This window comes from Hemicordylus capensis, chromosome 2 (assembly GCF_027244095.1).
Source record: "Hemicordylus capensis ecotype Gifberg chromosome 2, rHemCap1.1.pri, whole genome shotgun sequence".
NCBI classification, from domain to species: Eukaryota; Metazoa; Chordata; class Lepidosauria; order Squamata; family Cordylidae; genus Hemicordylus; species Hemicordylus capensis.
In genome coordinates this window covers 95,152,742-95,179,022 of record NC_069658.1, presented here as the reverse complement: position 1 = coordinate 95,179,022, position 26,281 = coordinate 95,152,742, and the positions used below count along the sequence as shown (strand labels likewise).

At 42.0% G+C, this 26,281-nt stretch overlaps 1 protein-coding gene across 4 annotated transcripts in view; it reads right to left on the bottom strand.

The window, feature by feature from the left end:
- PTCH1 (patched 1) overlaps nucleotides 1–26,281 on the bottom strand; it is a 144,243-nt gene that overhangs the window by 44,737 nt on the left and 73,225 nt on the right. For 3 of the 4 annotated variants that reach the window (XR_008317191.1, XM_053300459.1, XM_053300457.1), the window contains exons 7-12: nucleotides 23,670–23,791; nucleotides 22,530–22,677; nucleotides 21,497–21,628; nucleotides 20,470–20,625; nucleotides 19,323–19,421; nucleotides 14,755–14,880 (exon numbers count right to left, since the gene is read on the bottom strand). Coding sequence is in view for 3 of the 4 variants with exons in the window: in XM_053300459.1 (XP_053156434.1) it covers nucleotides 14,755–14,880; nucleotides 19,323–19,421; nucleotides 20,470–20,625; nucleotides 21,497–21,628; nucleotides 22,530–22,677; nucleotides 23,670–23,791 (783 nt within the window). In the remaining variant the exon portion in view is untranslated. The remainder of the gene's footprint in view (nucleotides 1–14,754; nucleotides 14,881–19,322; nucleotides 19,422–20,469; nucleotides 20,626–21,496; nucleotides 21,629–22,529; nucleotides 22,678–23,669; nucleotides 23,792–26,281) is intronic. The other variant, XM_053300458.1, reaches the window with a different exon arrangement.

Below are 26,281 nucleotides of genomic sequence, written 5' to 3'. Positions count from 1 at the left end.
CCAAATGTTGACTCTTGTGTGTTCAGGATTTTTCTCTGAACACAGAGAACAGAGAATGAAAGGATTTTATAAAAATAATCTGGAGACTAGTTCATATCACAATACAGACAGTGGGGCAATGTAGCTAGAGATGACAGCTGACATTCTGACTAAATATACTTGACGAAGTCCAATTGAATTTTAGTAGTTCTTTAAAGTAACTCCCAAGTAGTACTATTGAGGAACTTAGTCCGGATGTCAGTTGATGACTACAGATGGTAAACGTATCTGTAAACCCAATTAACCACTATGTCACTCTTTCAGGAAAAAGATTCACTGATCTAAAACAGCTTTGATTTATAAATACCCCTCCCTCCTAACACACATCTATACACACACAGTATGTGAGGTCACAGTCAGGACTTCAGAATTCCCTTTTGATCCTTGCTAGAAAGAATTGATTCTGTCAGGAAAACAAACTGCTGCTTTAGCAGGGGAGGTATTTATCAACCCTTCGCGTTTACATTTAAAAAAATGGTTTTGGAAAAGTCAGTTAAGACCTGTTCCCAACCTCCCAGTGTGGTCTTTATTTTTCACAGCACCCTCTCCCTCAAGTGTCCTATCAGGGTGTCTAACAACTTCTCCAAGACCTTTTCCAACCTTCCCAGTAATCTCTTATCTCACTGGGCCCACTGGTGGTTTCAGTTACCCTTGGCCTCTTGAAGTGCCGCTGTGTTCAGTTAACTACACTTACAGACAAGCTAAAGGCTCCTAAAGCACTAAGGAAGCACGACTGGTGATCCATCATTGTGTCTTAGTGAGATTTTGCATCCAGCACTAGACAAAAATATTTTTAACCAGCATTTTATATGGTTAAACTTTGCACAGGACATGCCTTTTTTTCTGGAATCATACCATTTAAGAAACATGTCCTTTCAAATACTAATTTCACCCAGATAGATACTAGACTTAAATTGCTGAAGGACAAACAAGTTTCCTATAATTCAAATACAAATATAAGCAGCTGTTATAATGATTGTTTCTGTAATACTCAAAGTAATACTATGCTTTAAAACACACAGAAATGAGCAGGTAAGCATTTATTTAATCTATTTATTTATATTCTTCCTTCATGGAACTCAAGGGGGCATACATGGGGTTCCTAAGCAACATCCCAATCAGCCACTGACCAGACCCAAACCCACTTTAGCTTTAGAGAAGTTGCTGCATAATATGCCTTAGAACCTGGGCCCCCAGGGATGATAAGAGTTGTTGTCTACATCTGGGGACTCAAGTCTGAGAACCCCTTCCTTACATCATAGGAAACACCATCACCTGCTAAACCTTTTATATATTATGATTTTATCTTTCTATGACTTTTAAAGGTGTTTTATGTTGTTAATGCTGTACACCGCCTAGAAATGTTTATACTAAACGGTACGTATATTAAATAAATAAATAAACAAACAAACAAACATACATACACACACACTGCAGATCAAACTGTTTGAGGAACAACAGTGCAGCTGTTCCAAAAACTGGCAACACCACGTGAAAGTCCCCAACGAAGGAGACAACCAGAATTGGTGGCAAAATCACCACAATACTATTTAACAAGGGCAGGTGGTGGTGGTGATTATTATTTTTATGTCAACTTATTGGTGAGGCCTCAAGGTAGCTTACATAGTATTAAAAGCATCAAAGGCCAAACCCAGAATAAGAAATTCACACAATAAAATAGTCAGCACAAAACCAGAGATACTTGATCGCAACATCAGTTTCATGGAGAATAGTCCACAGTCCCCAAAACCCAGCCAAACAGGCAGGTTTTTAAATGTTCACCTGAAAACCAGAGGGGCTGTATTAACTTCCCAAGGGTTTCAGAGCTTGCGTGCCACCACTGAGAAAGTCTGGTAACAAGCTGCCATAGGCAGTGGTTTGTGAAACAAAGCCATGCCAACTGGGCTAAAGTTTGACATCAGTGATCTTCACTGTTTTTCAAGTCATTCCCAGTCCCAAATGAGCTTAGAATCTTAAAACAAACACGCCACAAATAAGACAACAGCAACAGTAATTGGAAAGACGCTACGCTAGTCTGAGCAGGATTGTTGCTCGCTCCCTGCTAAATATCAGAGTCACTTTAAAGGTTCCTCTGTGTCCAGTCAGTAGGAGTAATTTAGGGCTTTAATGTTCACATCCAGCATCTTCAGTTGTACCTAGAAATAAATGGGGAGCCAGTGCAGATCAAACAGCACAGGAGCAGATTCATTCGAGAGGCCCTTAAAATCGCAATCTGGCTGTTGCAGCAAATGTGCCTACAGTTTCCAAATGCATATATATTTAATATTTATTCTTCAGTGTAAGTTGCTCTGATAACTTTGGTTGAAACATGGTATATAAATGTTTGTGGTAGTAACTTGTAAGTGGTGGTGGTGGTGAGGGTGGTGTAGGAAGAAACTGATCTATTTGAGTATCTATCCATCCATCCATCCATCCATCCAAAATTGTGTACAGAAAGGAATTATGGGAGCTGTAGTCCAACAACATCTAGGGACCCATGGCTGGAAAACCCTGGCCTAGTTATTGGTGTAGGAAGACAGAGATAAATTTGAGAGCCTCTGTCAGTCTCTCTCTCTCTCTAAAATTGTGTATAGAACTTCCAGCTTACTCCCTACTTTCAAACTGAACTAACTAACTCAATAAATAAAGTGAACCTTTTAGTAAACTGTTGCTTCAGACTGTGGCTGCCGCAGCAGCATGTGTTAACTGAAATAAAATAATGGAAGTCTGTGCTGGAGTCACTGAGGGAGAAAGCCTAGTAGGCTGGGGCCCTGCCCAAGGCATGTGCTGCTATTTGCCATTCCTTGCAGGCCACCCAAGGAGAGCGGGTGTATTGTGTAGCCAGAGACGATGAGCAGATGAGGAGGCCTGTCGGGCAGTCTTTCACCTCACTGCTATCTATCTGCAACTCCTTTCTAATGGCATCCAAGAGTTGTGTTTTCCTCCCCTCTCTTGCTTCCAAGACTTTACAAGTAAAATTAAAGACTTAATGACAGGAACAAAGAAAGCTTAAGGAGCTAGTGTAGAGGAGAGATTTAGATATTTCAGTTTAAATCGGGAATAAGGTAACAAATGAGACTTAACAGCCTATACTGTTTCACCCACGGAGCACATATATTTCTTAAAGACAAATGGCCAACTGTGTTTCATTAAACAAGTGTACACAGTAGGCCTGTGCAAATTCAGATTCAAAAATTCGGATTTCATCCAAAATTGCCCCAAATTGGTAAAAATTTGTAAGATCCGAAGCCAATTTTTAAAAATATTTTTGCTGCAAAGTTGGAATTAATTCCAAATTATCAAAATTAATTTTGGAAATACTTCAAAACTTTGGAATTAGCAAAATGAAATAGGATTTTCCTCATAGAGGTGAATGAGAAATTGGGGGGGGGGATCACCAAAAATCACGTTGGGCCTAGAGCCTTGAAACAGGCTGCACATGAGGGAAAGGAGGTCAGGGTCCCCTGTAGTGAATTTGAAGAGAACTGGTCAGTCCTGATATGTTTTTGGGATTTCTGAAAATCTTTTAAAATGGCTTAAAATGTTGAAGTCTGGCTCATTTCAAGCCAAAACTTTACAAAACGTTCTTGATTTGAAGCCCTTCCTTGGATCATCATTCTACCCACTACTTCCCAAAATGTGTGGCAAATTTCAAGGTTCTAGGAAAACTGGTGATTTTTGGTGATCCCCCCCCCTCCAATTCACCACTATGGGGCGGGGGGGGGAAACTGAATTTAAATCAGAATTCGAATTTTGATTCAGAATCCTATCCAATATCGGATATTGCCAGAGTCCATAGAATCTGAACCAGATATTGTCAAATTTGGATCAGGTCAAAACTGAATCCGAATTTTCTGAATGCACACAGGCCTAGCACACAGAGAAAAGGCATATAGTTATCATATAGGGCTGGGATATCGGGATACAGGCTCTCAGTAAAGATATCATCCCATATGTCTTGACTGGACAATTCATCCAGAAAGAAAAGGTAGTAGTGGAAATTGATCTTGGCTGGGGCTGTACTCACGAACGAAAGGTTGGAGATGCCTACAGTCTTAGCTTGGAAGCCCGGTGCGCTCCAGATATTTGGTTGTGCATGTCATAAAGGCAAGGTTAGAGCTAGCTTGTCTGTCAAACACCAGCTGGGAAGAACAAGCACACTCTACCCAGATTCTGTTCCCAGCTTTTTTACTGAGGTAAGAGGGCAAATCCTCCCACTTGGCTGGGGCTTGGCGGACAAGCAAGATCCTGCCTCCAATCTTACTTTTATCTCACACACAATCAAATATCAGGATACTGTTCTCCCTGGACTAAGGTTGGAGATGTCTTCTACCCTATGCTCAGTTGTGAGAACAGCCCCATTCTGTGGCAAGAAAAGCGGTTACTGGGCTGGTATGGATGATACCATTCCAGCACATGCAATAATGAAGGAGTTGTGCTGAGAGGCGAGCGTGCCCACTGTGACATCAGCAGAGGACATCCTCCTGATGCACTCCTGGCACATTCCTTTATCATGCCTATTTAGGCATTCTAAACCTTGGGGAGAGGGGAACAGGAGTGAACCAGTTAATACTAACACATTCCTTATCCATGTCTCCCAACATCCCCAGGTTCAGCACTTCTCTGAGGAGGTCAGTGCTGAACCTTGGGTATTTTGGGGGTCCAAAGCACATGGAAGCAGCATGAACTCGGAGACATCCAGGGGTCATGGCTGAGGAATGCATTTCCCCTCTACCTGGATTCATTCTGTACCCTATTTTATATAACACCTAAATAGGGCTGAGTCTCCCCTGTTCAGGCATCATATTCTATGTGTCATGAGGCACATAGAATATAAATACTGGTGCAAACAATCTCGCTTTCACCCTCATCCACTTACAAATTTTCCCACAGGCTAAGAATAAAAGTCAGTCCTGGGGTAAATATATAATATTCTATACATTTTGCTGGCATTATTCCTCTTGTTTCCACATTGTAAGTGGCTCATAAATTTAGCTAGACTAGACGAGTTTAAAAGAAAGAAAGAAAGAAAGAAAGAAAGAAAGAAAGAAAGAAAGAAAGAAAGAAAGCACAAGTCTCTTTTTTGTTTCTTTCATTTTCAGCAGTATTTCCCTCCTTTTGGCAAAAGAGCAATATAAACTGTTTCTGAAAATATGCACCAGTAATATTTTACTGCTCACCAGTATCTGTGTGCAGATATTCACAAATGACTTTGACTGTCTAGATTCATTTTAGGAGTGTTGCATAGATCTGCAGATGTAGAATCTAATTTGACATGGTGATAAAGAGTTCCAAAAGGAAGCATTTTACTTAAGGGTACTCAGCAAAGATGACTGATAAATATGTACAAAGTAAGAATAAAAGCACAGCCCTTTTAAAAGTAATTAATCAGAGGATCGGACTTTCACACTAAAGGCACCACATTAAAGAACAGCATAAACAAATTCAGTGAAAGTTTCAGAGGAGAACCATCATCACATTTGGAAATCAGCACCTCTTTTAATAGTCATTTGAACTGAACAAAATCAACAGCCTGGTGGTATGAAGAATGCACCAACCTTGCTTGAAACAAAAGAAGTTCAGAAACAAGCATTGATATGCAAGACTGAAAGTTGGGTTTTCACCCTGTCAAGAAGCCATTTATTCTCCCTAAGCAGCTGGATAATTTTACAGATTTTAAGCCTCAAAAGCCAAGGAAGCTTTGATTGTTATCTTATAATGTCTCGCTGAAAGTGAACAAAGATAGAGGAAGGTCAAAGCAACGTTCTGTTTAAGCCCATCTGCTAGAGGACTCCTATCTAGATGAAGAGAAATAAACATAACTAAAAAGAAAACTGTTGTATTTCAGTGCTTTCTTAACTTGGCTGCAGAAGACTCCAAGATAGACAGGAATTCTTTAAACAACCCCGCATGAGACAAAGAGAGGGGAAAGGACTGTAAATGTAGAGAAATCTACTTTTTAAAAACAGACCACCCAACAGCATCTAGCATGGCCAGCCAGTTCTGAATGCTGCAATTAAATGCATCACCTGAATTTGGTTACATCTGGAAAAGCCATAAGGAACAAATAAGAGATGTACCAATTGCTGACAAGCCGTTCTTTGTGCTCCCCTTTGCTTTTAAAATATGTTCCATATTTATAGATTCTCAATACAAATCTCTACAAATTATTCCACCTGCCGCATGTAGGGTTATTAGGTTTGTATGGATATTGGCTGAGACCCACAAGAGCCAAAAACACATGTCTATAGTGCACATGTGTTTGATGCTCCACATGTATGTCAGTGCAGTAGTTCCCAAATCTGAAGTTTTAAAAAATTCAAAGTCTTAAAAATTATTTAGCACTAAGAATTGCTGTGACACACTGGAGCACCAAAAAGATGGCTATTCTTTATGAGAGACAGGACAAATTATGACCAAATGCATGAAAATGGTGGGGCAACTGAGATATGCACATGATAATGTGCAAGAATAAACTGGTGCCCTTACAGCACAAAATGTGTTAACCTGATGTGTGTCTGTCTATCATGAGCACCTTGTCCAAAACTGACATTCCTGCTCTGCAATCCTATAGAGCAAATCCCACTGAATTGAATGGGATATGCTTTCAAGTAAGTATGCATAGGATTGCAGCAATAGATATTCTGAAGCTTTATTAGGATATGCTTCATTAGATTTTTGCTTTCAGAAGAATGATAGTTCTGAAAGCACATACATTCTGTTCAAATAATGAATACATTTACAGCAGAATTATTGGCAGCGTGGTATATCCATGGTCTTAAGGAGGCAACTATTAGACTGCTTCTGAAGAAGCCTACCTTGGATCCCTCAGAGCTGAGCAACTACAGGCCTGTCTCCAACCTTCCGTGGCTGGGGAAGGTAATTGAGAGGGTGGTAGCCTCCCAGCTCCAGACAGTCTTGGAGGAAACTAATTATCTAGACCCATTTCAAACTGGCTTCCGGGCTGGCTACGGGGTGGAGACTGCCTTGGTCGGCCTGATGGATGATCTCCAATTGGGAATTGACAGAGGAAGTGTGACTCTGTTGGTCCTTTTGGAACTCTCAGCAGCTTTCAATACTATCAACCATAGTATCCTTCTGGAGCGTCTGAGATGGTTGGGAGTTGGAGGCCTGCTTTGCGGTGGTTCCACTCATACCTCTCAGGCAGGTTCCAGTTGGTGTCCCTTGGACACTGCTGGTTCCGCTCATACCTCTCGGTTCCGCTCATACCTCTGGTATGGTTCCGCTCATACCTCTCGGGCAGGTTCCAGATGGTGTCCCTTGGACACTGCTGTTCTTCAAAATCTGAACTTTTGTATGGTGTCCCTCAGGGCTCCGTATTGTCTCCGATGTTGCTTAACATGAAACCGCTGGGAGAGATCATCAGGAGATTTGGTGCTGGGTGCTATCAGTATGCTGATGATACCCAAATCTATTTCTCCATGTCAGCATCATCAGGAGAGGGCATAACCTCCCTAAATGCCTGTCTGGAGTCCGTGATGGGCTGGATGAGGGATAACAAACTGAGATTGAATCCAGATAAGACGGAGGTATTCATTGTGCGGGGTTGAAACTCGGGAGACGATTTTGATCTGCCTGTTCTGGATGGGGTCACACTTCCTCAGAAGGAACAGGTACGCAGTCTAGGGGTGCTTCTGGATCCAAGTCTCTACCTGGTATTCCAGGTTGAGGCAGGGCCCAGAGGTGCCTTCTATCAGCTTCGGCTGATACGCCAGCTGCGTCCGTTTCTTTAGATAGATGACCTCAAAACAGTGGTACATCTGCTGATAACCTCCAGACTGGATTACTGCAATGCGCTCTATGTGGGGCTGCCCTTGTACATAGTCCGGAAACTACAGTTGGTTCAGAATGCGGCAGCCAGGCTGGTCTCTGGGTCATCTAGGAAAGACCATATTACTCTTGAACTGAAGGAGTTACACTGGCTGCCGATATGTTTCCAGGCAAAATACAAGGTGTAAGTTATAACCTATAAAGCCCTAAACAGCTTGGGCCCTGGGTATTTAAGAGAACGTCTTCTTCGTTATGAACCCCACCACCCATTGAGATCATCAGGAGATGTCCGTCTGCACTTGCCACTGGCTCGTCTGTTGGCTACTCAGGGACGGGCCTTCTCCGCTGCTGCCCGAGGCTTTGGAATGCGCTCCCTAGTGAAATAAGAGCCTCCCCATCTCTGACAATTTTTAAAAAGTCTTTAAAGATGCATCTGTTCACCCAGGCTTTTAACTGATACTGTTTTGATGGTTTCTAACGTTGTTTTAGAATATTGTTTTAAAAATTTTAAATTGTTTTTTTAAAAATTTCTTGTTTTTGTTTTTAACTAATGTTTTAATATTTTTATCTTGTTGTAAGCCGCCCAGAGACATAAGTTTTGGGCGGTATAAAAATATGTAAAATGAATGAACGAATGAATGAATGAATAAATAAATATCCATTTAAAAGGACAGAAGAAAAAATAAAGAGGTGAGCATTCAAGAGTCTAATGAGAAAAATCAGGGCACTTTCGTTATTCTTTATGCGCATGCAAAGAAGTGCCTGCTTGAGTATTTGCTTGTGAACTCTTCTGAGTTTCAAAAGCAGCTTGTGAGATAACACTGGGTGGAGTGAGGGGAGTGGCTGCTGTTAAGATGAAGGACAACACATGCTTCTTCAGATCCTATGAACTGTCTCTGGGAGAAAAAAGTGACAGCATATCTGACAACTGTGGAAATGCATGACATGTATATATGCCATAATGAGCAATCTATAACCAAGGAAGGGTTCCTGAGCAGCACTGGAAGTGCTCCATAGCCAGAGAAGGACAGCAAGACTGATAATGGGGGGAAACCCCTGTTACTATGGCTCCAGAATCTGAGCACAACAGTCAGAGGGCATCACACAAAATGCTCAATTTCATGCAATGATAATAAACTCTTTTCCTTGGACTGCTAACAGACTGCTGATCTCAGACCTCTGAAAAACCACAATAGTTGAAACAGGTATTAAGAAAAATTGTAATTCTTGCTTCCTTTAGTTAGGTCAAGGGTTAAGTAGAATGAAAAATGATTGGCGATCCAGACAACAAGAGAAGAAAAATGACTGCTGAGAAAGTACAGTTACCAAAGTCTTCACCAAGGTCAGAGTGTGCAATAAATTGTTTCTGTGCTGGAACCGCGCCAAAAGAGAACCTCCCAGAGCTCTCTTCAAAGAGCTCTTCCCTAGGAGAAGCAGCATCCATCAATGCCTTCTAATTTGGTTTTCAGAAAAATATAAATACAGAACCGAAAGCATCATGTACACGCACAAACAGTACACAAAACATGGGGGATCAACACTATGATTCATTGAAAACACACACACACACACACACACACACACACACACACAGACACCAGGTAGAACATGGGCTTGTTGAAGAGGTAAGGGCTACAGTTCAGAAAAATCTGTTAGTCGGGCTCTGTATTTACCAGCTAAAAGAAGGGACATAACCCCAGGAACTCATGGATGATGGCCACATCCAGCAATGGAAACCTGGCATGTTCAGTTTGGAAGACAGATGTGGGATATGAAACAAATATACGGTGTAGTAATACTACACATGAAAGCAGCACATATAATTCAGAAGCAGTAACATGGGCATACCCTAATCCTTGGAAAGGACAGAGCCCTAATGTGCCACTTCCAGATCATGCCAACTCTGTCAATTCATACCATGAAGAAACCCCAATTTATGTTAACAGCAGCTTAGACTTCTGGAATACAGATGAAAACAGAACAAGATGGGAGACAACTAGAGCACTCACAGAAGGAGGAGAGTTGGTCTTGTGTTAGCAAGCATGACTTGTCCCCTTAGCTAAGCAGGGTCCACCCTGATTGCATATGAATGGGAGACTTGATGTGTGAGCACTGTAAGATATTCCCCTCAAGTGACAGAGCCGCTCTGGGAAGAGCATTTAGGTTCCAGGTTCCCTCCTTGGTATCTCCAAGATAGGGCTGAGAGAGATTCCTGCCTACAACCTTGGAGAAGCCGCTGCCAGTCTGTGTAGACAATACTGAGCTAGATGGACCAATGGTCTGACTTGGTATATGGCTGCTTCCTATGTTCCTAAGCCAAGGTTAATCAAATCAAGGTTAATGAGAACATGCTGGATTAGCCACATCCAGTAAAACAATACACTTCCTTCCAGACAGATAAGTGCCCAGCTGAGTGATCATAAAGTAACCTGATGGGTTTTAATTACCTTTCCTGCTCCATGTGCCTTTAGTAATTAATCCACCTACAAAGCTCAAAGCTCCCTTCCTCATTGGCTGGGTCTGAATCTACCAGTGACACTCAGCCCAACCCCCAGGCATTCCTGGTTCCAAAAGTGCCCTTTTGAAAAAGACCAAAAAAAAAAAAAAGTAGCCATGTTGGTCCATTGCAAAAAGAGGTGTTAGTGAGTGCAACGGTGCTTATGATTAGGACTTGAAAATGGGGAGGAAGTACCACCTCACTGCTGTCATGAACCCCTCCTGCTGGGTGCTCACAGTTATGGTGACATTTGTGTGAAGGGGGAAGTGTTGTAACAGTGATGGCTGGTGCTTCCGGATTGCAAAAAGCTGCCACTCACAGAAGTGCTGGCCATCACAGTACTCCCCCTTTCTCACAAGCACCACTATAACTGTGAGTACCCATCAGGATAAGGTGAATGACAATGGTAGGGTGTGACTACAATGGCAGGGTGGGACTCAGTTGGAAGGCTACTCTGTGAAGAGCAGACACAGCTGAGAAGATGAGCAACCTTTTCTAAACATCTAGCCTTTTCCCCTTCAAACAAACTAACAGGAAGAGGGGAGATTTTCAGGGGCTGTTTCTCTTTAAGGGGTAGGTCTTAGTCTCTCTCTCTCTCTGTGTGTGTGTTATTTGCTAGGGTTAGAATTTCCCAGGGCTAGGATTTGCTAGGGCTACCAAACTCTAGTGTTTTACTTTGTCCCTGCCTGGAGGGGGTGGAGTCAGCTAGGGCTGGGAGAGGCCCCACATTCCTTTGATTCACATCCTGTGTCTCAGTTGGAAGGCTACTCGACATAAGAGATGAAGGCCTGAGAGCATAGCACATAGCGGACAGGGACAGCAAACAGGACTTAGGAGTTTTGCAGGAGTTTAGCGGGAAGTGTGTGGGGGAGTTTGGAACAAACACCTGTGATCACAAGGAGCCTGGTGGAGAAGAGAACGCAAGTACAAATCCCTCCGTCGCATCTCTCATATTGGGAAAGGCAGTTTGGACAGATAAATAGCTGGCCATTACAGCTGAGACCTATCATTCTAATAAACTAGCTAATGAACAGATAATATACTACTTCTAATAAACTATCTCTAAATACTGTAAACAGCCAACTAAAACAGTATGAAGACAGAAAGTCAGCAGGGGAAGGGGCACTTCCTAGTGTATTGCACAGAGTGCCACATATATGACTATTTGCCCCATGGGCAGAAGTAATGGGTGTGTTCTCAGTGCAAGGAGCTCCTGGCCCTCAGGAAACAAATTTGTTCCCTTGAGACCAAGGTGGCGGATCTGGAGAAGCTCACAGAGACAGAGAGGCATGTGGATGAGACCTTCAGGGATGTGACAGAGGCATCCCACTCCAGGGCTAGTAGCTCCTCTGCTGTCAGGGAGAATGAAGGTCTTAGGCAAGGAGGACATCAGTCTGAGGAAGAGGGAAATGCTCCTTTGGAAGGGACCCCTTCTATGGATGATGAGCCCATATCCTCTTGCACAGGGGATACTCCTCTGGGGGGGGGCCTCCTTGTAGTGGGTGATTCAATCATTAGAGGTATAGAGACATGGGTTTGTGACCCGTGTGTTGACCGCATGGTGACTTGCCTGCCTGGTGCGAAGGTTGCAGACATCACACCGCATCTAGACAGGCTCTTAGGCAGTGTTGGGGAGGAGACAGCTGTCGTGGTGCACGCCGGCACCAACGATGTGGGGAAATGTAGTCGGGAGGTCCTGGAAGCCAAATTTAGGCTGATAAGCAGCATTTTGAAGTCCAGGACCCCCAAGGTAGCATTCTCAGAAATGCTACCTGTTCCACGCGCAAGTACAGTGAGACAGGCAGAGCTGAGGGATTTCAATGCGTGGATGAGACATTGGTGCTGGGAGGAGGGGTTTAGATTTTTTAGGCACTGGGACACATTTTGGGCAAGAAAGGCCTGTACAAAAGGGACGGGCTACACTTGAATCAAGATGGAACAGCTAGTTGAAAGTGTCAACTCAATGTGCGGCAGCTGTGAAAAAGGCCAATTCCATGCTAGGGATCATTAGGAAGGGGATTCAAAATAAAACGGCTAACATTATAATGCCCTTATACAAAACTATGGTGCCACCACACTTGGAGTACTGCGTACAATTCTGGTCACCACATCTTTAAAAGGACATTGTTGAACTGGAGAAGGTACAGAAGAGGGCAACCAAGATGATCAGGGGCAGAGAGCACCTTTCTTATGAGGCAAGACTACAACACCTGGGGCTTTTTGGTTTAGAAAAAATCACGACTGCGGGGAGACATGATAGAGGTCTATAAAATCATGCATGGTGTGGAGAAAGTGGAGAGAGAGAAATTCTTTTCCCTCTCACACAGCACTAGAACCAAGGGTCACTCCATGAAATTGATTGCCATGAGGTCTAGGACCAACAAACAGAAGTACTTTTTCACACAACGCGTGATTCACTTGTGGAACTCTCTGCCACAGAATGTGATGACAGCCAACAACCTGGATGGCTTTAAGAGGGGTTTGGATAACTTCATGGAGGAGAGGTCTATCAATGGCTACCAGTCGGAGGGTTGTGGGCCACCTCCAGCCTCAGAAGCAGGATGCCTCTGAGTACCAGTTGCAGGGGAGTAATGGCAGGAGAGAAGGCACACCCTCAACTCCTGCCTGTGGCTTCCAGCGGCATCTAGTGGGCCACTGTGCAAAACAGGATGCTGGACTAGATGTTCCTTAGGCGTGATCCATCAGGGCTGTTATGTTCTTATGACTTCCTCCCTGTTAACTGTGAATGCTGCTGTGCTCAAAAACATCTGAATGGGCTTCCATGGATATCCATTCTTAGCCTAGTAAGTTTATAAAGTCTTTATATGTAGCTCAGCAAGCTACCATCAACATAGAATTAAAACGTCAGAATCATGATTCTCTCCTTTCCTGCCCAAACATTTTACTGTTTTACCAATAAAAATACCTTTTCTCCCCGCCTTCCACCCCACCTGTTTTTTGTGTGACTCCAGAAAGTTAACAAAACAAGCTCAAATATTACCTGTATGCCTTGATGTTTCAGTAACTGTACAGGCCTGGAGAAAATTAGCTATTTAAGAAGTTGGTGGCAGTTAATTATGTCTGTGATATATTTTAGAGGAATACATTTTAGTAAATACCCACAAGGCCTTGTATACAAGAATCAGCCACTTGGGTAGCTCACTGACTCCTCTTTCAATCCTATCTTTCATCTACAAAAAAGTTTCTAGACCTCAAAACAGAGATTACTACTTTTTCAGCCTTTAAGAACTAGAAAATTACCACATTACTCCTGCAACTTCCTTTTGTTATTTTTTTTTTAATTAGTAGTGTTTCAGACATGATGGAAAAAATTGCAAAACATAATGATAAACAATTAGTTATATGCTTTGCTCTTTCAGCATAATAAAATATTTCCCTTTCTCTACCTTATGTATTATGTTATGTAGCATATATATTTTAGATTGTGAGCCCATTGGGGACAGAGAACAATCAACTTCTTAATCTTTTTCTATATAAATTGATTTGAGAACCTTTTTGTTGTTGTTGTTGTTGTTGTTATTAATACCCACCATTTTCCTATCCAATCCACTCCCCCTTTTAGATAAATTAAAAAACCCAAACCAAACAAGCAAACATGTATCACCCCAACACCACTTTCTACAAAAATAAATACAGTTTCAAGAATGGTTTCCAGATTATCTGGAACTATCAAAAGCTCCCCTTTAAAATAAGCAATTCTTGCATAAGCTGCCAAAAGCAATAAATCAGAAATCCATTGTTCTACCTCAGGAGTATCCTTATTTTTTCATTTCTGTAGTATATGCCACAACTTTTATTTCCAAATCCCACATCTCTAGTCTTTACCAAATTTGGGCTATAGCAAAAGGTAGGGCATAATCAAAAACTAAACAAAGGACTAGAAAATTACCACCACAGAGATTATCACATTTTCAAACTAAGGACTAAAAAATAAGAACCTTAAAAAGAAACTGAAACTTCTTATTTTCAACTCCTCCACGTATCACGTGCTCACATTTTAAAAATGTATTCATTTTTTAAAATAAAAGCTTTGTACAATAAGGTCACTATATTTGTCAAGTGCTATTTCCCATTAATACCAAGTACTCACAAATTTTAAGTAAATCTGACATTAAATCTATGCTTTACAATTTATGATACATCTTTACCTTTAATACAATCTTAGGTGCTAAATATGTCATCCATACTAATTCTGATCTAACTGATGTAAATAATTTCCAGTCCAGGAATGATCAACATCATCCAACAGCTTCAAGGCTGGATAGAAATGTTTGTACTGTTCTCTCAGGTCTGAGTCCAGAACTATCCCATAAGCCATACCCGCTCGCAAATGCAAGTGTCAGTCCACAGTCCATACAATGATGGTAAATAGTAATTTTAATGTCATGAATAGGTTTCATGCTTACTTGGAGTGAAAATGCCCGTAGAGCAGGAATGGGGATTAAGGCAGCCATGAAGAAAGCGGTGACATTACTGATAGATGTAAGGGCCACGCTTGCACCAGTGCGTTTCAAACACTCCCCTGTTCTATCCTGAAAAATACATGAAGTTGCAGATTACATGAGAAATTAAAACAAACATGTAGCATACAAAAGTTTTATTGGAATGCTGGACTTTGCACGTATGTCTGTATAGTTACAGAGTATACAAGCAACAGTATGCCTATAAACTGATATCACACCTATATTGTTAACACAGGACATTGGCATTAAAAATACAAATTCGAAATATAATTCTGCAATGCAGTTGATTTGGCATGAGCGATCCAACAGTCATTTAGCAAGACCAACTGTTGAAAGTTTAGTCTGACTTCCAAATGCAAAGCAGAAGCAAAATATCAGTCCATTGGGTTTTTGAGTTTTAATAATAATATGCAGATAGAAATAGTCATATACTAGAGCTTAATCTTATGAGATGCTGTATCATCAAATAAGCAGTTAGAATGGTTGCAACAAACACTCTGTCAGTGCAATGTGGAAGGGACTGAGAAAAACTCATTTCCCAAAAACATGCCTCAAGCCAAGGTGAAATCGGTACAGCCTACCACAACCTAGCAAGAAGAGGAAAACATCTGGAGTTCATGGACCCCACCAAAAATACGACCTATCAGAAAACCATTTGGAGCATCACAGCTCCAGCAACACTGGTGCTACCTTGCACATCTAATCATTGCTACCAATATTTTATTATGAGATTACAACTGACAAGCTAAGGAAGTTGAAAGAATTGTCAGCACAAACCACTAGGTGTACCAATGCAGCAGTAGACAGATTAGACGGACAAACAGTATCCTTCTCAGATCCCATAAAGCTGTGTATTTCAACAAAACTACACACTAATAAAACAATGGCAAGGAAAGTGGCATTTATACTAAATGAAATTAAATAATATAAGAAATGATCATGGCTCCAACCTGCAGAGTTGGAAAGGGACTGGAAAAGTGTTTTCCCCCACTAGATTAGTACAGTAGCAATCATGGGGATATTATTCCCTCCCCTAGCAGTTTACACCTTGGATTGCTTGCATGAATGAAAACTTAGGTGCCAACTTAGAAATCTCTCGTATTCGACTTAGACTAAGTCGTCTTTGACTTAGACTCCGTCTCCACAATTACTTCAGTGTCTGATGTGGAGGTGTCCAGTGACTACTTTTGTGTGATTAGGTAGGATCAGTTCCTGTTTGTGACTCCTGAGGATGTGGACAAGCTGATTGGAACGGTGCGGCCTACCACATGACCCTTGCCCGACATGGCCTATATTATCTGACGCGGGGTGTGTGTGTAGTAGAAGGCCTGGTAGAGATAATAAATGTGTCTCTGAAGGAAGGTAGAATGCCTCCTTTTCTTAAGGAGGCAATTATTAGACCGCTTCTGAAGAAGCCTACCTTGGATCCCTCAGAGTTGAGCAACTACAGGCCTGTCTCCAACCTTCCATGGTTGGACAAGGTAATTGAGAGGGTGGTGGTCTCCCAGCTCCAGACAGTCTTGGAGAAAACTGATAATCTTGACCCATTTCAAACTGGCTTCCAGGCTGGCTATGGGGTGGAGACTGCCTTGGTCGGCCTGATGGATGATCTCCAATTGGAAATAGACAGAGGAAGTGTGACTCTGTTGGTCCTATTGGATCTCTCGGTGGCTTTCGATACTATCGACCATAGTATCCTTCTGGAACGTCTGAGGGGGTTGGGGGTGGGAGGCACTGTTTTACAGTGGTTACACTCCTGCCTCTCAGACAGATTCCAGATGGTGTCGATTGGAGATTGTTGCTCTTCAAAATCTGAGCTTAAGTATGGTGTCCCTCAAGGCTCCATACTCTCTCCAATGCTTTTTAACATCTACATGAAACCGCTGGGAGAGATCATCAGGAGATTTGGTGCTGGGTGCTATCAGTATGCTGATGACACCCAAATCTATTTCTCCATGTCAGCATCATCAGGAGAGGGCATAACCTCCCTAAATGCCTGTCTGGAGTCCGTGATGGGCTGGATGAGGGATAACAAACTGAGATTGAATCCAGATAAGACAGAGGTACTCATTGTGCGGGGTTGAAACTCGGGAGACGGTTTTGATCTGCCTGTTCTGGATGGGGTCACACTTCCTCAGAAGGAACAGGTACGCAGTCTAGGGGTGCTTCTGGATCCAAGTCTCTACCTGGTGTTCCAGGTTGAGGCAGGGCCCAGAGGTGCCTTCTATCAGCTTCGGCTGATACGCCAGCTGCGTCCATTTCTTTAGATAGATGACCTTAAAACAGTGGTACATCTGCTGATAACCTCCAGACTGGATTACTGCAATGCGCTCTATGTGGGGCTGCCCTTGTATGTAGTCCGGAAACTACAGTTGGTTCAGAATGCCGCAGCCAGGTTGGTTTCTGGGTCTTCTTGGAGAGACTATATAACTCCTGTATTGAAGGAGTTACACTGGCTGCCGATATGTTTCCAGGCAAAATACAAGGTGTAAGTTATAACCTATAAAGCCCTAAACAGCTTGGGCCCTGGGTATTTAAGAGAACGTCTTCTTCGTCATGAACCCCATTGCCCACTGAGATCATCTGGAGAGGTCCATCTGCATTTGCCACCGGCTCGTCTGGTGGCCACTCAGGGATGGGCCTTTTCTGTTTCTGCCCTGAAGCTTTGGGATGCACTCCCTAGTGAAATAAGAGTCTCCCCATCTCTGGCAGCTTTTTAAAAACCTTTAAAGACACATCTGTTCACCCAGGCTTTTAATTAATATTGTTTTAATGGTTTTAATGCTGTTTTAAAATATCGTTTTTAAAATTCTACATTGTTGTAATGTTTCAAACTTTTTGTTTTTGTTTTAACTAATGTTTTACTTTCTGTTTTTATTTTGTAAACCACCCAGAGATATAAGTTTTGGATGATATAAAAACATGTTGAATGACTGAATGAATGAATGAATAAGCTGAATCTTGGCTAGAGGAATGGGGAGAACTGATGCTAGTATACAGATGGTTCCCACTTTAAACAGACAATGATGGCCAGTGTTCCCTTTAAGGTGTGTGCATGTGTGCGTGCACACAAGTTTTTTGATGTCTGCTCAATTAATTTTGGATCCCACTCAGGTTTAATCAGGAAGGCCCCACGCTGTCCAGAACAAAACTTATTCCATGCACAGATGAACAAAATTAGAGGGAACACTACTGATGACCTTTTGGCTCCTTCCAACTCTGTTATTCTACTTCAGAGCAGGTTGTATGCAGAAAATGCAATCTCAAAACAAATATGTATTTAGGATTATGGGGGGAAATTACTCCCAACCAATACCTGAAGAGCATAGGAAGCTGCCTTATAGTCAGACCATTGGACAATCTAGCTCAGTATTGTCGACAATGACTGACAGTGGCTCTCCAGGGTTTCAGGCAGAAGTCTTTCCCAGGCCTACCTGAAGACGTCTGGGATTAAACCTGAGACCTTCTGCATACTTCTACATGTAAAGCATGTGCTCACCAGCATTTCCTCATAATGCAAATACAGGGGCTCAAAGAGGAAGGTAATTGCAGAGGATAATTTGTAGGCAGGAATGAACGCTTAGTCTTTCCCCTAACTACCAATGCTCACCTAAAAATGCTCTCACACGGGCCAATTGTGTCCATTTTCTACATCAGCCAGGTTCTAAAACTGGGAGCAAGTGCAGCTGGGGATCAAACTGCCTCAAAGGAGCCATTTATAGGAGAGAATTGGCAGACTATTCCAATTAAGTGCCCCTCTTTCCCACCCTGTCTCCATTACAAATGCTCCTCCATCCTTCCAATACCTCAGCACACATAGGTTTGAGGTTACATTTTTGCCAAGGTAAGAGGTAAGTTCTGCCTTCCTCCTCCTAACATGACTTCCAATCCAATGAGACTTCCTTATCAGTAGATGCATTTAAAATTGGAGCAGAGGTCTGCCATGTATGCACACACTTCGAATGGTTAACATTTTCTTCAAAAAAGTGTTTAATGTGAAAATAAAGGAGGGCTGGCAGAAGCATGTTTCCATCAATCTCTTGCACTATATTGCACAGAAGTTTCACTAAACACTAAATCAAGTTTGCATTTATTCACAGCCTGCCTGTCAATTCTAATTTCACGAGTTTCACTAGTTTCATACTCATCAGACACTTCTGACAGCTATATAGCCAACCCACAAGTGATTTGAATATTGTCCTATCAATTTCAAACATTGACAAATTCGTTTGGGCAGTAGAACAGGTAAAGGCTTTAAATATGCCTATGATTATTTACTCATAAACTTTAGTACCAAAAAAAACACCACATACTTGACTAGAATAATGTTTCATGATGCTATTTGCTGCTATGAAAAACATAGAAAGCTAATAAATAAACTCCCTTGTCATCAAAGACTTCTGGTCATGGAAAGTTCACTCAGGACAAACAGTAAAGGGAAACAGGTATTATGAATCATACATCTATCTTTGTCTCCATACAACTGAATTGCCTTGATTATTTGCTTTTACCTCAAATGGAATTCTCTTATTTTGCCCAGTTTCACTAAATGCATGTGCCAAAAGGAAGACATCGTCCACACCAACTCCAAGAGCAAGAAAGGGTAAAACCTGCATTAAAAAAGAAACAGGAACCAAATACAGTTATAGGAGGCTCATGGCCTACCATATGACCAGAATTTATGCTTGGATTTTTGCTTACATCTAAACGTTAATATACTGTATATACCTGTTAGTGAAGCCCATGGTCATTTTGCACAAAATGTTGAATGAGAACTTTAATTTAACTAAAAATAGTGGTGCAGATTTACTGTCGCTATGTTAGAATTCTTTCCTAAGCTGTCACGTGAGCTGAAGATAGGTGATAACATATTTTTTCTTACCAGGTGATTCTTACAAAAACACCTGGAAGTTTAATTAGGCTTTCAGCACGTTCAGATTATACTTTGATTCTGGGTCAAAATCAGGAGAAGGCTTGAGGCTTGTGCACTGTTTCCCCTACAGCTTCTCACCATGGGTAGATGATAGTCCCAAACCCAATGGGACAAGCACCATGGGTAGATGATGGTCCCAAACCCAAACTCAATTGAAAGTGCCTTCTAAATAAAAAATGATGATGAAAGAACTTGGGAGATCCTTTCCATGTTTCCATGTGAGACAAAACTCATAATTACTGCAATGCAGGTCTTCCCTGTAAATTCTATCTAGCCCAGTAATGTCTAATCTGATTGGCAGGGGTCTGTCATCACCTGCTACTTGATCCTTTTAACTGGAGATGCCTGAGAGTGAACCCACAACCTTCTACATGTAAAGCATGTGCTCTACCGCTAAGCTGTGGCCCCTCACCAGAATCTCCCAGTCTTGAAGAAAGGGCACATGGGCCCTTTGAAACAGCACCGTGAAACAGCATCCAGTCACAACACCAGTATCTTCTTGGCAATGGCTGTTATTACAAAGTTTAGACAACAAAAAGTGACTTTCAGAATCCCAAAGGAAATTCTAGGGGCAGCACTAAAATCCTAACTTCAGAGCATTTTTACATTCCAGCACACCCATGTGACTAATTCGTGCAAATGAATTGGCCAAACATTTAATGGAACATAGCAAAAAAGTTGGCCAAACTTTTAATGGAATAGTAAAGGAATTGTTCCTTTAGTACCTGAGTTGTGGCAGCATTAAAGGAAATCCCAATCAATGAGCACAGCCCCAATCCTGCAGCTACTGAGAGTGCAACCAACAAGACTCCTGCCAGCCCCACAGCACCCTGGGACTTAGCGCAGTCCCACCGCAGCATGGTTAAACAGGCGTAGGCAAGCTGCAAGCAGAACAAACAGAGGGTTTTTAAAAAACAAAACAAAAGCGAAATATCAAAGCAAGCCACATTTCAAGGTCTTCCTCTCGGTAGCTGAAAGCTTTACCTACAAAATACACTTACACACTAACAGGACACAGGTACTGTGGGCTGCTTTGTATTGTCCTTCCTGATTATCCTTATCAGTAGGTTTGAACTCCAACTCTACAAGTCTCAGTAGACAACTTTCCAGCTCTGTTACCAAAGACCCCTTAACTGGAGATAACAGGGATCAGACTTGTGGCCCCATCCAGGCAGTGGATGTGCTTTCCCTAGTGAGCCTCAAATTCCCCTTAGATAATAAGGTTGTTCTCATGACTGTCACTGGGGCAGGGTTCCCACCAGACAATAGGTCACGCTCTGTGTGGTGTGCAGTTTGCGCGCCCACACAGTCCATGCAGTGTGGCTCTCTAGAGGCTCGGGAAAATGAAGCCTGGCCTCCAGGTATCCCTAAATGCAGCCCACGAGGAGTGCAATGCACTGGGGGATTTCCCCTCAAGCCAAGAGTTCTAGGCATCCAGCTCTGTGTCTGCACGGGCTTTCTGCAGCCTGAGCAGATACATGACACCAGACCCGGGTAAAAGGGTGGGTAACAATCCCAAGCTACCTGAGAAGGTAGCACCGGGATTGGCCTCAATCCTAGTGCTTCACATGAGCAGCCCTACCCAGGTAGGGCTGCCCAAGCCTGGGTAGGGCTGCTCATGTGAACAGCCTCAATGTTTGTTAATTAAAATGCTTTGATGCTGTTCCCAACTCAAAGATTGGTTTGTGCTGGGCTGCTATAAAACAACACATCAGTACAGGATAAATAATGTTAATACGATATTAGTTTTACCATTAATAGGTAGCCACTGGCAACTCTGATAACGCTGACGTCAGAAAATGATTTTAGGATGTCCTCCAAAGTAGTTGTAGTAAAAGAAAGCACCTTCTGGGTAGAGTTTTGTGCAACACTTTGGTGAACAACCTACAAGATGAAGATTGGAAAGTTTATCACATAAAGGAAAACAAAAGGATGCCTTTTTCCAGTGGATACCTTTATCAACCAGCTTTTATTTATGTCGCATACACACACATGGACATACACAGGCTGCAGAGGCGGTGTCACTGACCCTTTGTTACATAATTGCCATACTTGGTACAGAAGCACAGCAGGCTGCTACAGATCAAATAAAAATGTGTGCCTCAGAGGAGAGGGGGAAAATTGCAATTTATTTTTAAAAGTGAGATTGAAGAAAGTTCGTGATTCACTTTCTGTTGCTCCCCACCCCCATTTTCTCCCTCTTGCTCTGCCCATAGGTCTACAACTGGTTTGTTGTTATATCAGTTGTGCCTCTAATCTAAAACAACAAATTCTGAACAGCAATGCTCTCTTTCTTCATTGGCTGGACACTTTAGAGAGGTCACAAGCAGCTCAGCAGAGGTCAATGCCTGAGAAACAAAGGCCAGATAATGTCACATGACCTCACCAATGGGACTGCAGCTGTGAACAGATTCTATGGCTGGCTAATGTTTTCCAGACACCTTTGCTGAATAATCACACTGACCAAGTGTTTTTAAAGCCAGCCCAGCTCTTTAAGCTTCAGTCGTTTCACTGTCAGATCAGCAAATCAGAAAAGTGTACCAGGTTTTAAAACCATGACTAAAACAAAGGTGTACTTCTCTTCAGTGCCAATTGTATCAGGCCTGTCAGATCAATCAAAAGGAGAAAGGTCAACAGGGATTTTAAGCTCTTTGTTATTCTAAAGAAGTTATTGCTTTAAATAGCAGACACTCCCATCTCCAGTCAGTTCTACCTTAAGTGCCTCCATTGAAGGAATGCTGTATGATGACTGACCACAACCAGTCCAAGTAAATATCTATTTTACCTCAACATACATCCTCTGCCAGGCTTCCAGAATTGCAGCTGCTTTGTCCTCATTCCAGTTGATATGTGAAACATAGTCATAACCCTTGAAGTGCTCAAACATTTGTTTAGGCGTCATTAACTGAAACATGGTTTGTAAAGCCTGGGCGCTGCAAGAAGAAATTGAAGGGAAAGAATGAGTGGATGCAGAAGGTGCAATACATTTAAAAAACAACAACTTACATTTTCCCTGTGCTACTTCTATTGCATCATGTCCCAAATAAGTGTTTAAAAGGATCTTAGATAACAAGGGTAGAAAACATTTCTGCCAGAGACCCTGGAGAGCTGCTGCCAATCAAAGCAGACAGTACTGGCATAGATGAGCCAATGGTTTGACTGAGAATATGGCAGCCTCATATGTTCACCTGGGTGATGCTTAGGCTCTTATCACACATGCTCCAGGAGAAACATGAACAAAGGTAAATCTTCTGTGAAAACAAAACTGATACAGACACACAGAAAATAAGAATATTACAACCATTAATCATCAAGGCATCCAACAATGCCAGACAGCACAGAGGCCCAGGGCACCAAAGAATTGATCTGGGCCACATGCCCAGGTGGCCCAATGCTGTCAGTGCTCCTTCTTCCCCATTGTAAGGATGGTTAACTATTGTATTTTTGGGGATTCTTCTGTTCTCCAGATACTAATTTCTCTGATCTCCTCATTTATGGCGAGATTCTAAAAATGTAGAGGGCATCACCTTTGCAGAGCATGGATGTAATTAGATGGTAAGAAATCAGGAGCACTGCTAGGTACTTAGATCTGAGGCCCAGGCCAACAGGGTCTGCTCAGGTGCATTCCTTTTTAATGCTCTCTAAAAGGGATGCAACATCCAGTTTTTGAAGCCGTTAATCACCAATGCATCCACCAATGTCAGACAGTGTGGAGGCCAGAACACTTGAGAGCACCTTCTGTTTATAAAGATATTTTGAAGGCAGTTGCCACCAGCTTGTCTAGTGGCAACTCAGGGTCAGGCTTTTTCTAGAGCCACCCCAAGATTCTGCAATGGACTCCCTGTTGTTGTAAGAGCTTTATCACAGAAAACAGAAACAGAAAATGTATCAGACAGCAATTTAGAGCCAGCCTGGGATCACTTACCTGACAAGTTTCCCAGTACCGTTTTTAACCGTGCCGCCGATGATCAGCTCTTCTTGCCAGTGCATATATTTTTTTGATAGCCCATAGCATCCACCACTTAGAACAAGAGCCACGTCAAGAGGCTAAAATATAAAGATATAAAGATATGCTAGTATAATAGGATAAGCAACCACAAGATAATTACCTTAAATAGGCTCTCTAAGATTAAGGACATAGGGAAGACATGTTTGCTACTACTACAGCACATGGGGGATAAGGAAGGCCCAAAGAAACTCTTACTGTAATCATAGTCCCTCTACTCTTCCCATTCATGAGTAACTGTCGACCTGTTTTCTTCCCTACCAAACTGCCTAAGAGGCAACAGAGTGCCAGCAGGAATTCAACTGAAGAAAAGTCTGTTCTCATTGGGCAAGCTGGTTCCTTACAAAGTGAGTCATATAGGTATCCCTCCCCTCTCACTCAGCCTCTCACAGACTAAGAATCTAAATTCCACACTCTTAAAGGAGGCTCCTCCACTGTTAATATTTTACAGATTGACAGTATTTCAACTGCAATGTATTACAGTTGCTAACTTGGCAAAGAGGCACCTTTTAACCTGGTGATTTTCTTTATTTAGCAGGGGGAGAGTAACTGGCCCTATCCACTCACAGCATAGTACCTCCAGTGACTGTTGCTGGTTGCTATCTTATGTTTCTTTTAGGTTGTGAGCCCTTTGGGGACAGGGATCCATCTTATCTTATTTATTTATTATTTCTCTGTATAAACCACCCTGAGCCATTTTTGGAAGGGCGGTATAGAAATCAAATTATTATTATTAATAATGATGATGATGATGATGTCATCTACGTTGTACAAGTTAGAGACCTTATTATAATCTTCAGAATATAACACTTTAGAATAACTATGATTTTATTGTTAAAATGAACATAGCAATTATTGCTTCTGTTTTATACTACTTTTTTCAACAAATAATCAGTTCAATATTTCAATTTTCGTTCAAATGTTTATTCTATGAATGTGTAGTAAGGCTACTAAAAATTTTCTAGAAATCCATGTCTGGATTTCTTCATGTTTTTGTCTAATTTTTTAACAACATGAAATACAAAAAGATAAATTGACTATAGTGCAAGAATGCAGGCATTTAAAAGTATATTTAAAAAGGTGTTCAAAGATATATCACTGTGATTGCTATAGAAAATATACAATGAGTTCACTTAATATATCACCATTAAAATTATACTAAAAGGAAAAAAATCTTGACACTTTATGGTACAGGCATAACCATAAGGGTGCCTTCAAGACATAATTTATGAGGCTATAACTTCCAGAGGGGTAGCTATGTTGTCCACTGTGGCAAAAACAATAAAGAAACCCTAGTCACATCATCCCATGGCCAGGAAGGTGGGTGGAAAGACTGTTCCAAACTTACCTTCCCCCCAGACGACTGCTGTCCTCTTTGGGCATGCTATCATGCACTCACATGATACATCCTGTTGCTGGCAGTGAGGATCTCCAGAGACTGGGACAATGGATCCCGGCCTCTGGGAATCCCACAATGCACCGTGCTATCAGCGCAGTGCATTGGGGGATTCTCCTGTGAAACAGGTGCTATAGGCATCCATCTCTGTGTCTCCTCGGCCACCATGCAGCCTGAGGAGACACACGATCCCGGCAGCCAGGCTAAGGGCAAGCTCATACCCTCAATCTTGGCTAGAAGCCAGACTTCAGAGTAAAGTTGGGCTGTGTAGGAGCACTGGGATTGGGAATGATCCCAGCACTCCACACAAGCAGCCTAGCCCAGGCTAGGCTGCTCTTGCCTGGGCTAAGCTGCTCGTGAGAACAGCCTTAGCATCCTGTAGGCCGTTAAAGACCAATACATTTATTGTCGCATAATCTTTTGTGGACAAGAGACACCTTAATCAGATACATTTATGAGATGCATGCCCAGACTGGGCTTAAGAATTTCTAACAAATATCAAGGCTAAATTGGTTTCAATAATCAAACTAAGCACACCATTACAAAAAACCCCAAACAAAAAACAAAAACAAAACACAAACCAAAAAACCCACTCATTGAAAATACAGTTGTCATACCATCTGGAATACCCATTCTAATATGCCCACTCAGAATAGCACGAGAAATGGTCTTTGCCATACAAAGGTAAAGTCTGATCCCACTATTCTTTCATTCAGGCAGAACTCCTATTGAAGTCTTGTAATTAATGGCCAACTAGAATCGACTTGGATTGGCCAACTGACTCAGTGAAGTGGAACAGATCTTCCAGCACACTGAATCCCTAGAGAGATGTACAACAACAGAACCTTGTTCTTTAGTATAATGTTCCTTATTTTGGTGCAAATGTGTTAGTGTGGGCAGTGATTAGGGGCAGCCAACCAAAACATGCTGCATATTAGGTTTTGCTGGCAGCTCCCATACGAAGGTGGACAAGATGACCAAAGCCACCTGAACATTCTTTTTACTGAGGCACAAAATATGATCACAGTTCTTAACATTTTTTCCCTATGGGAAAAAATAGCTAGGGGGTCAAGGAATCCAGAGTGACATTCCTGCTGCCTTTCATGAAGTATGGACCTCTAACACAGACCTAAAT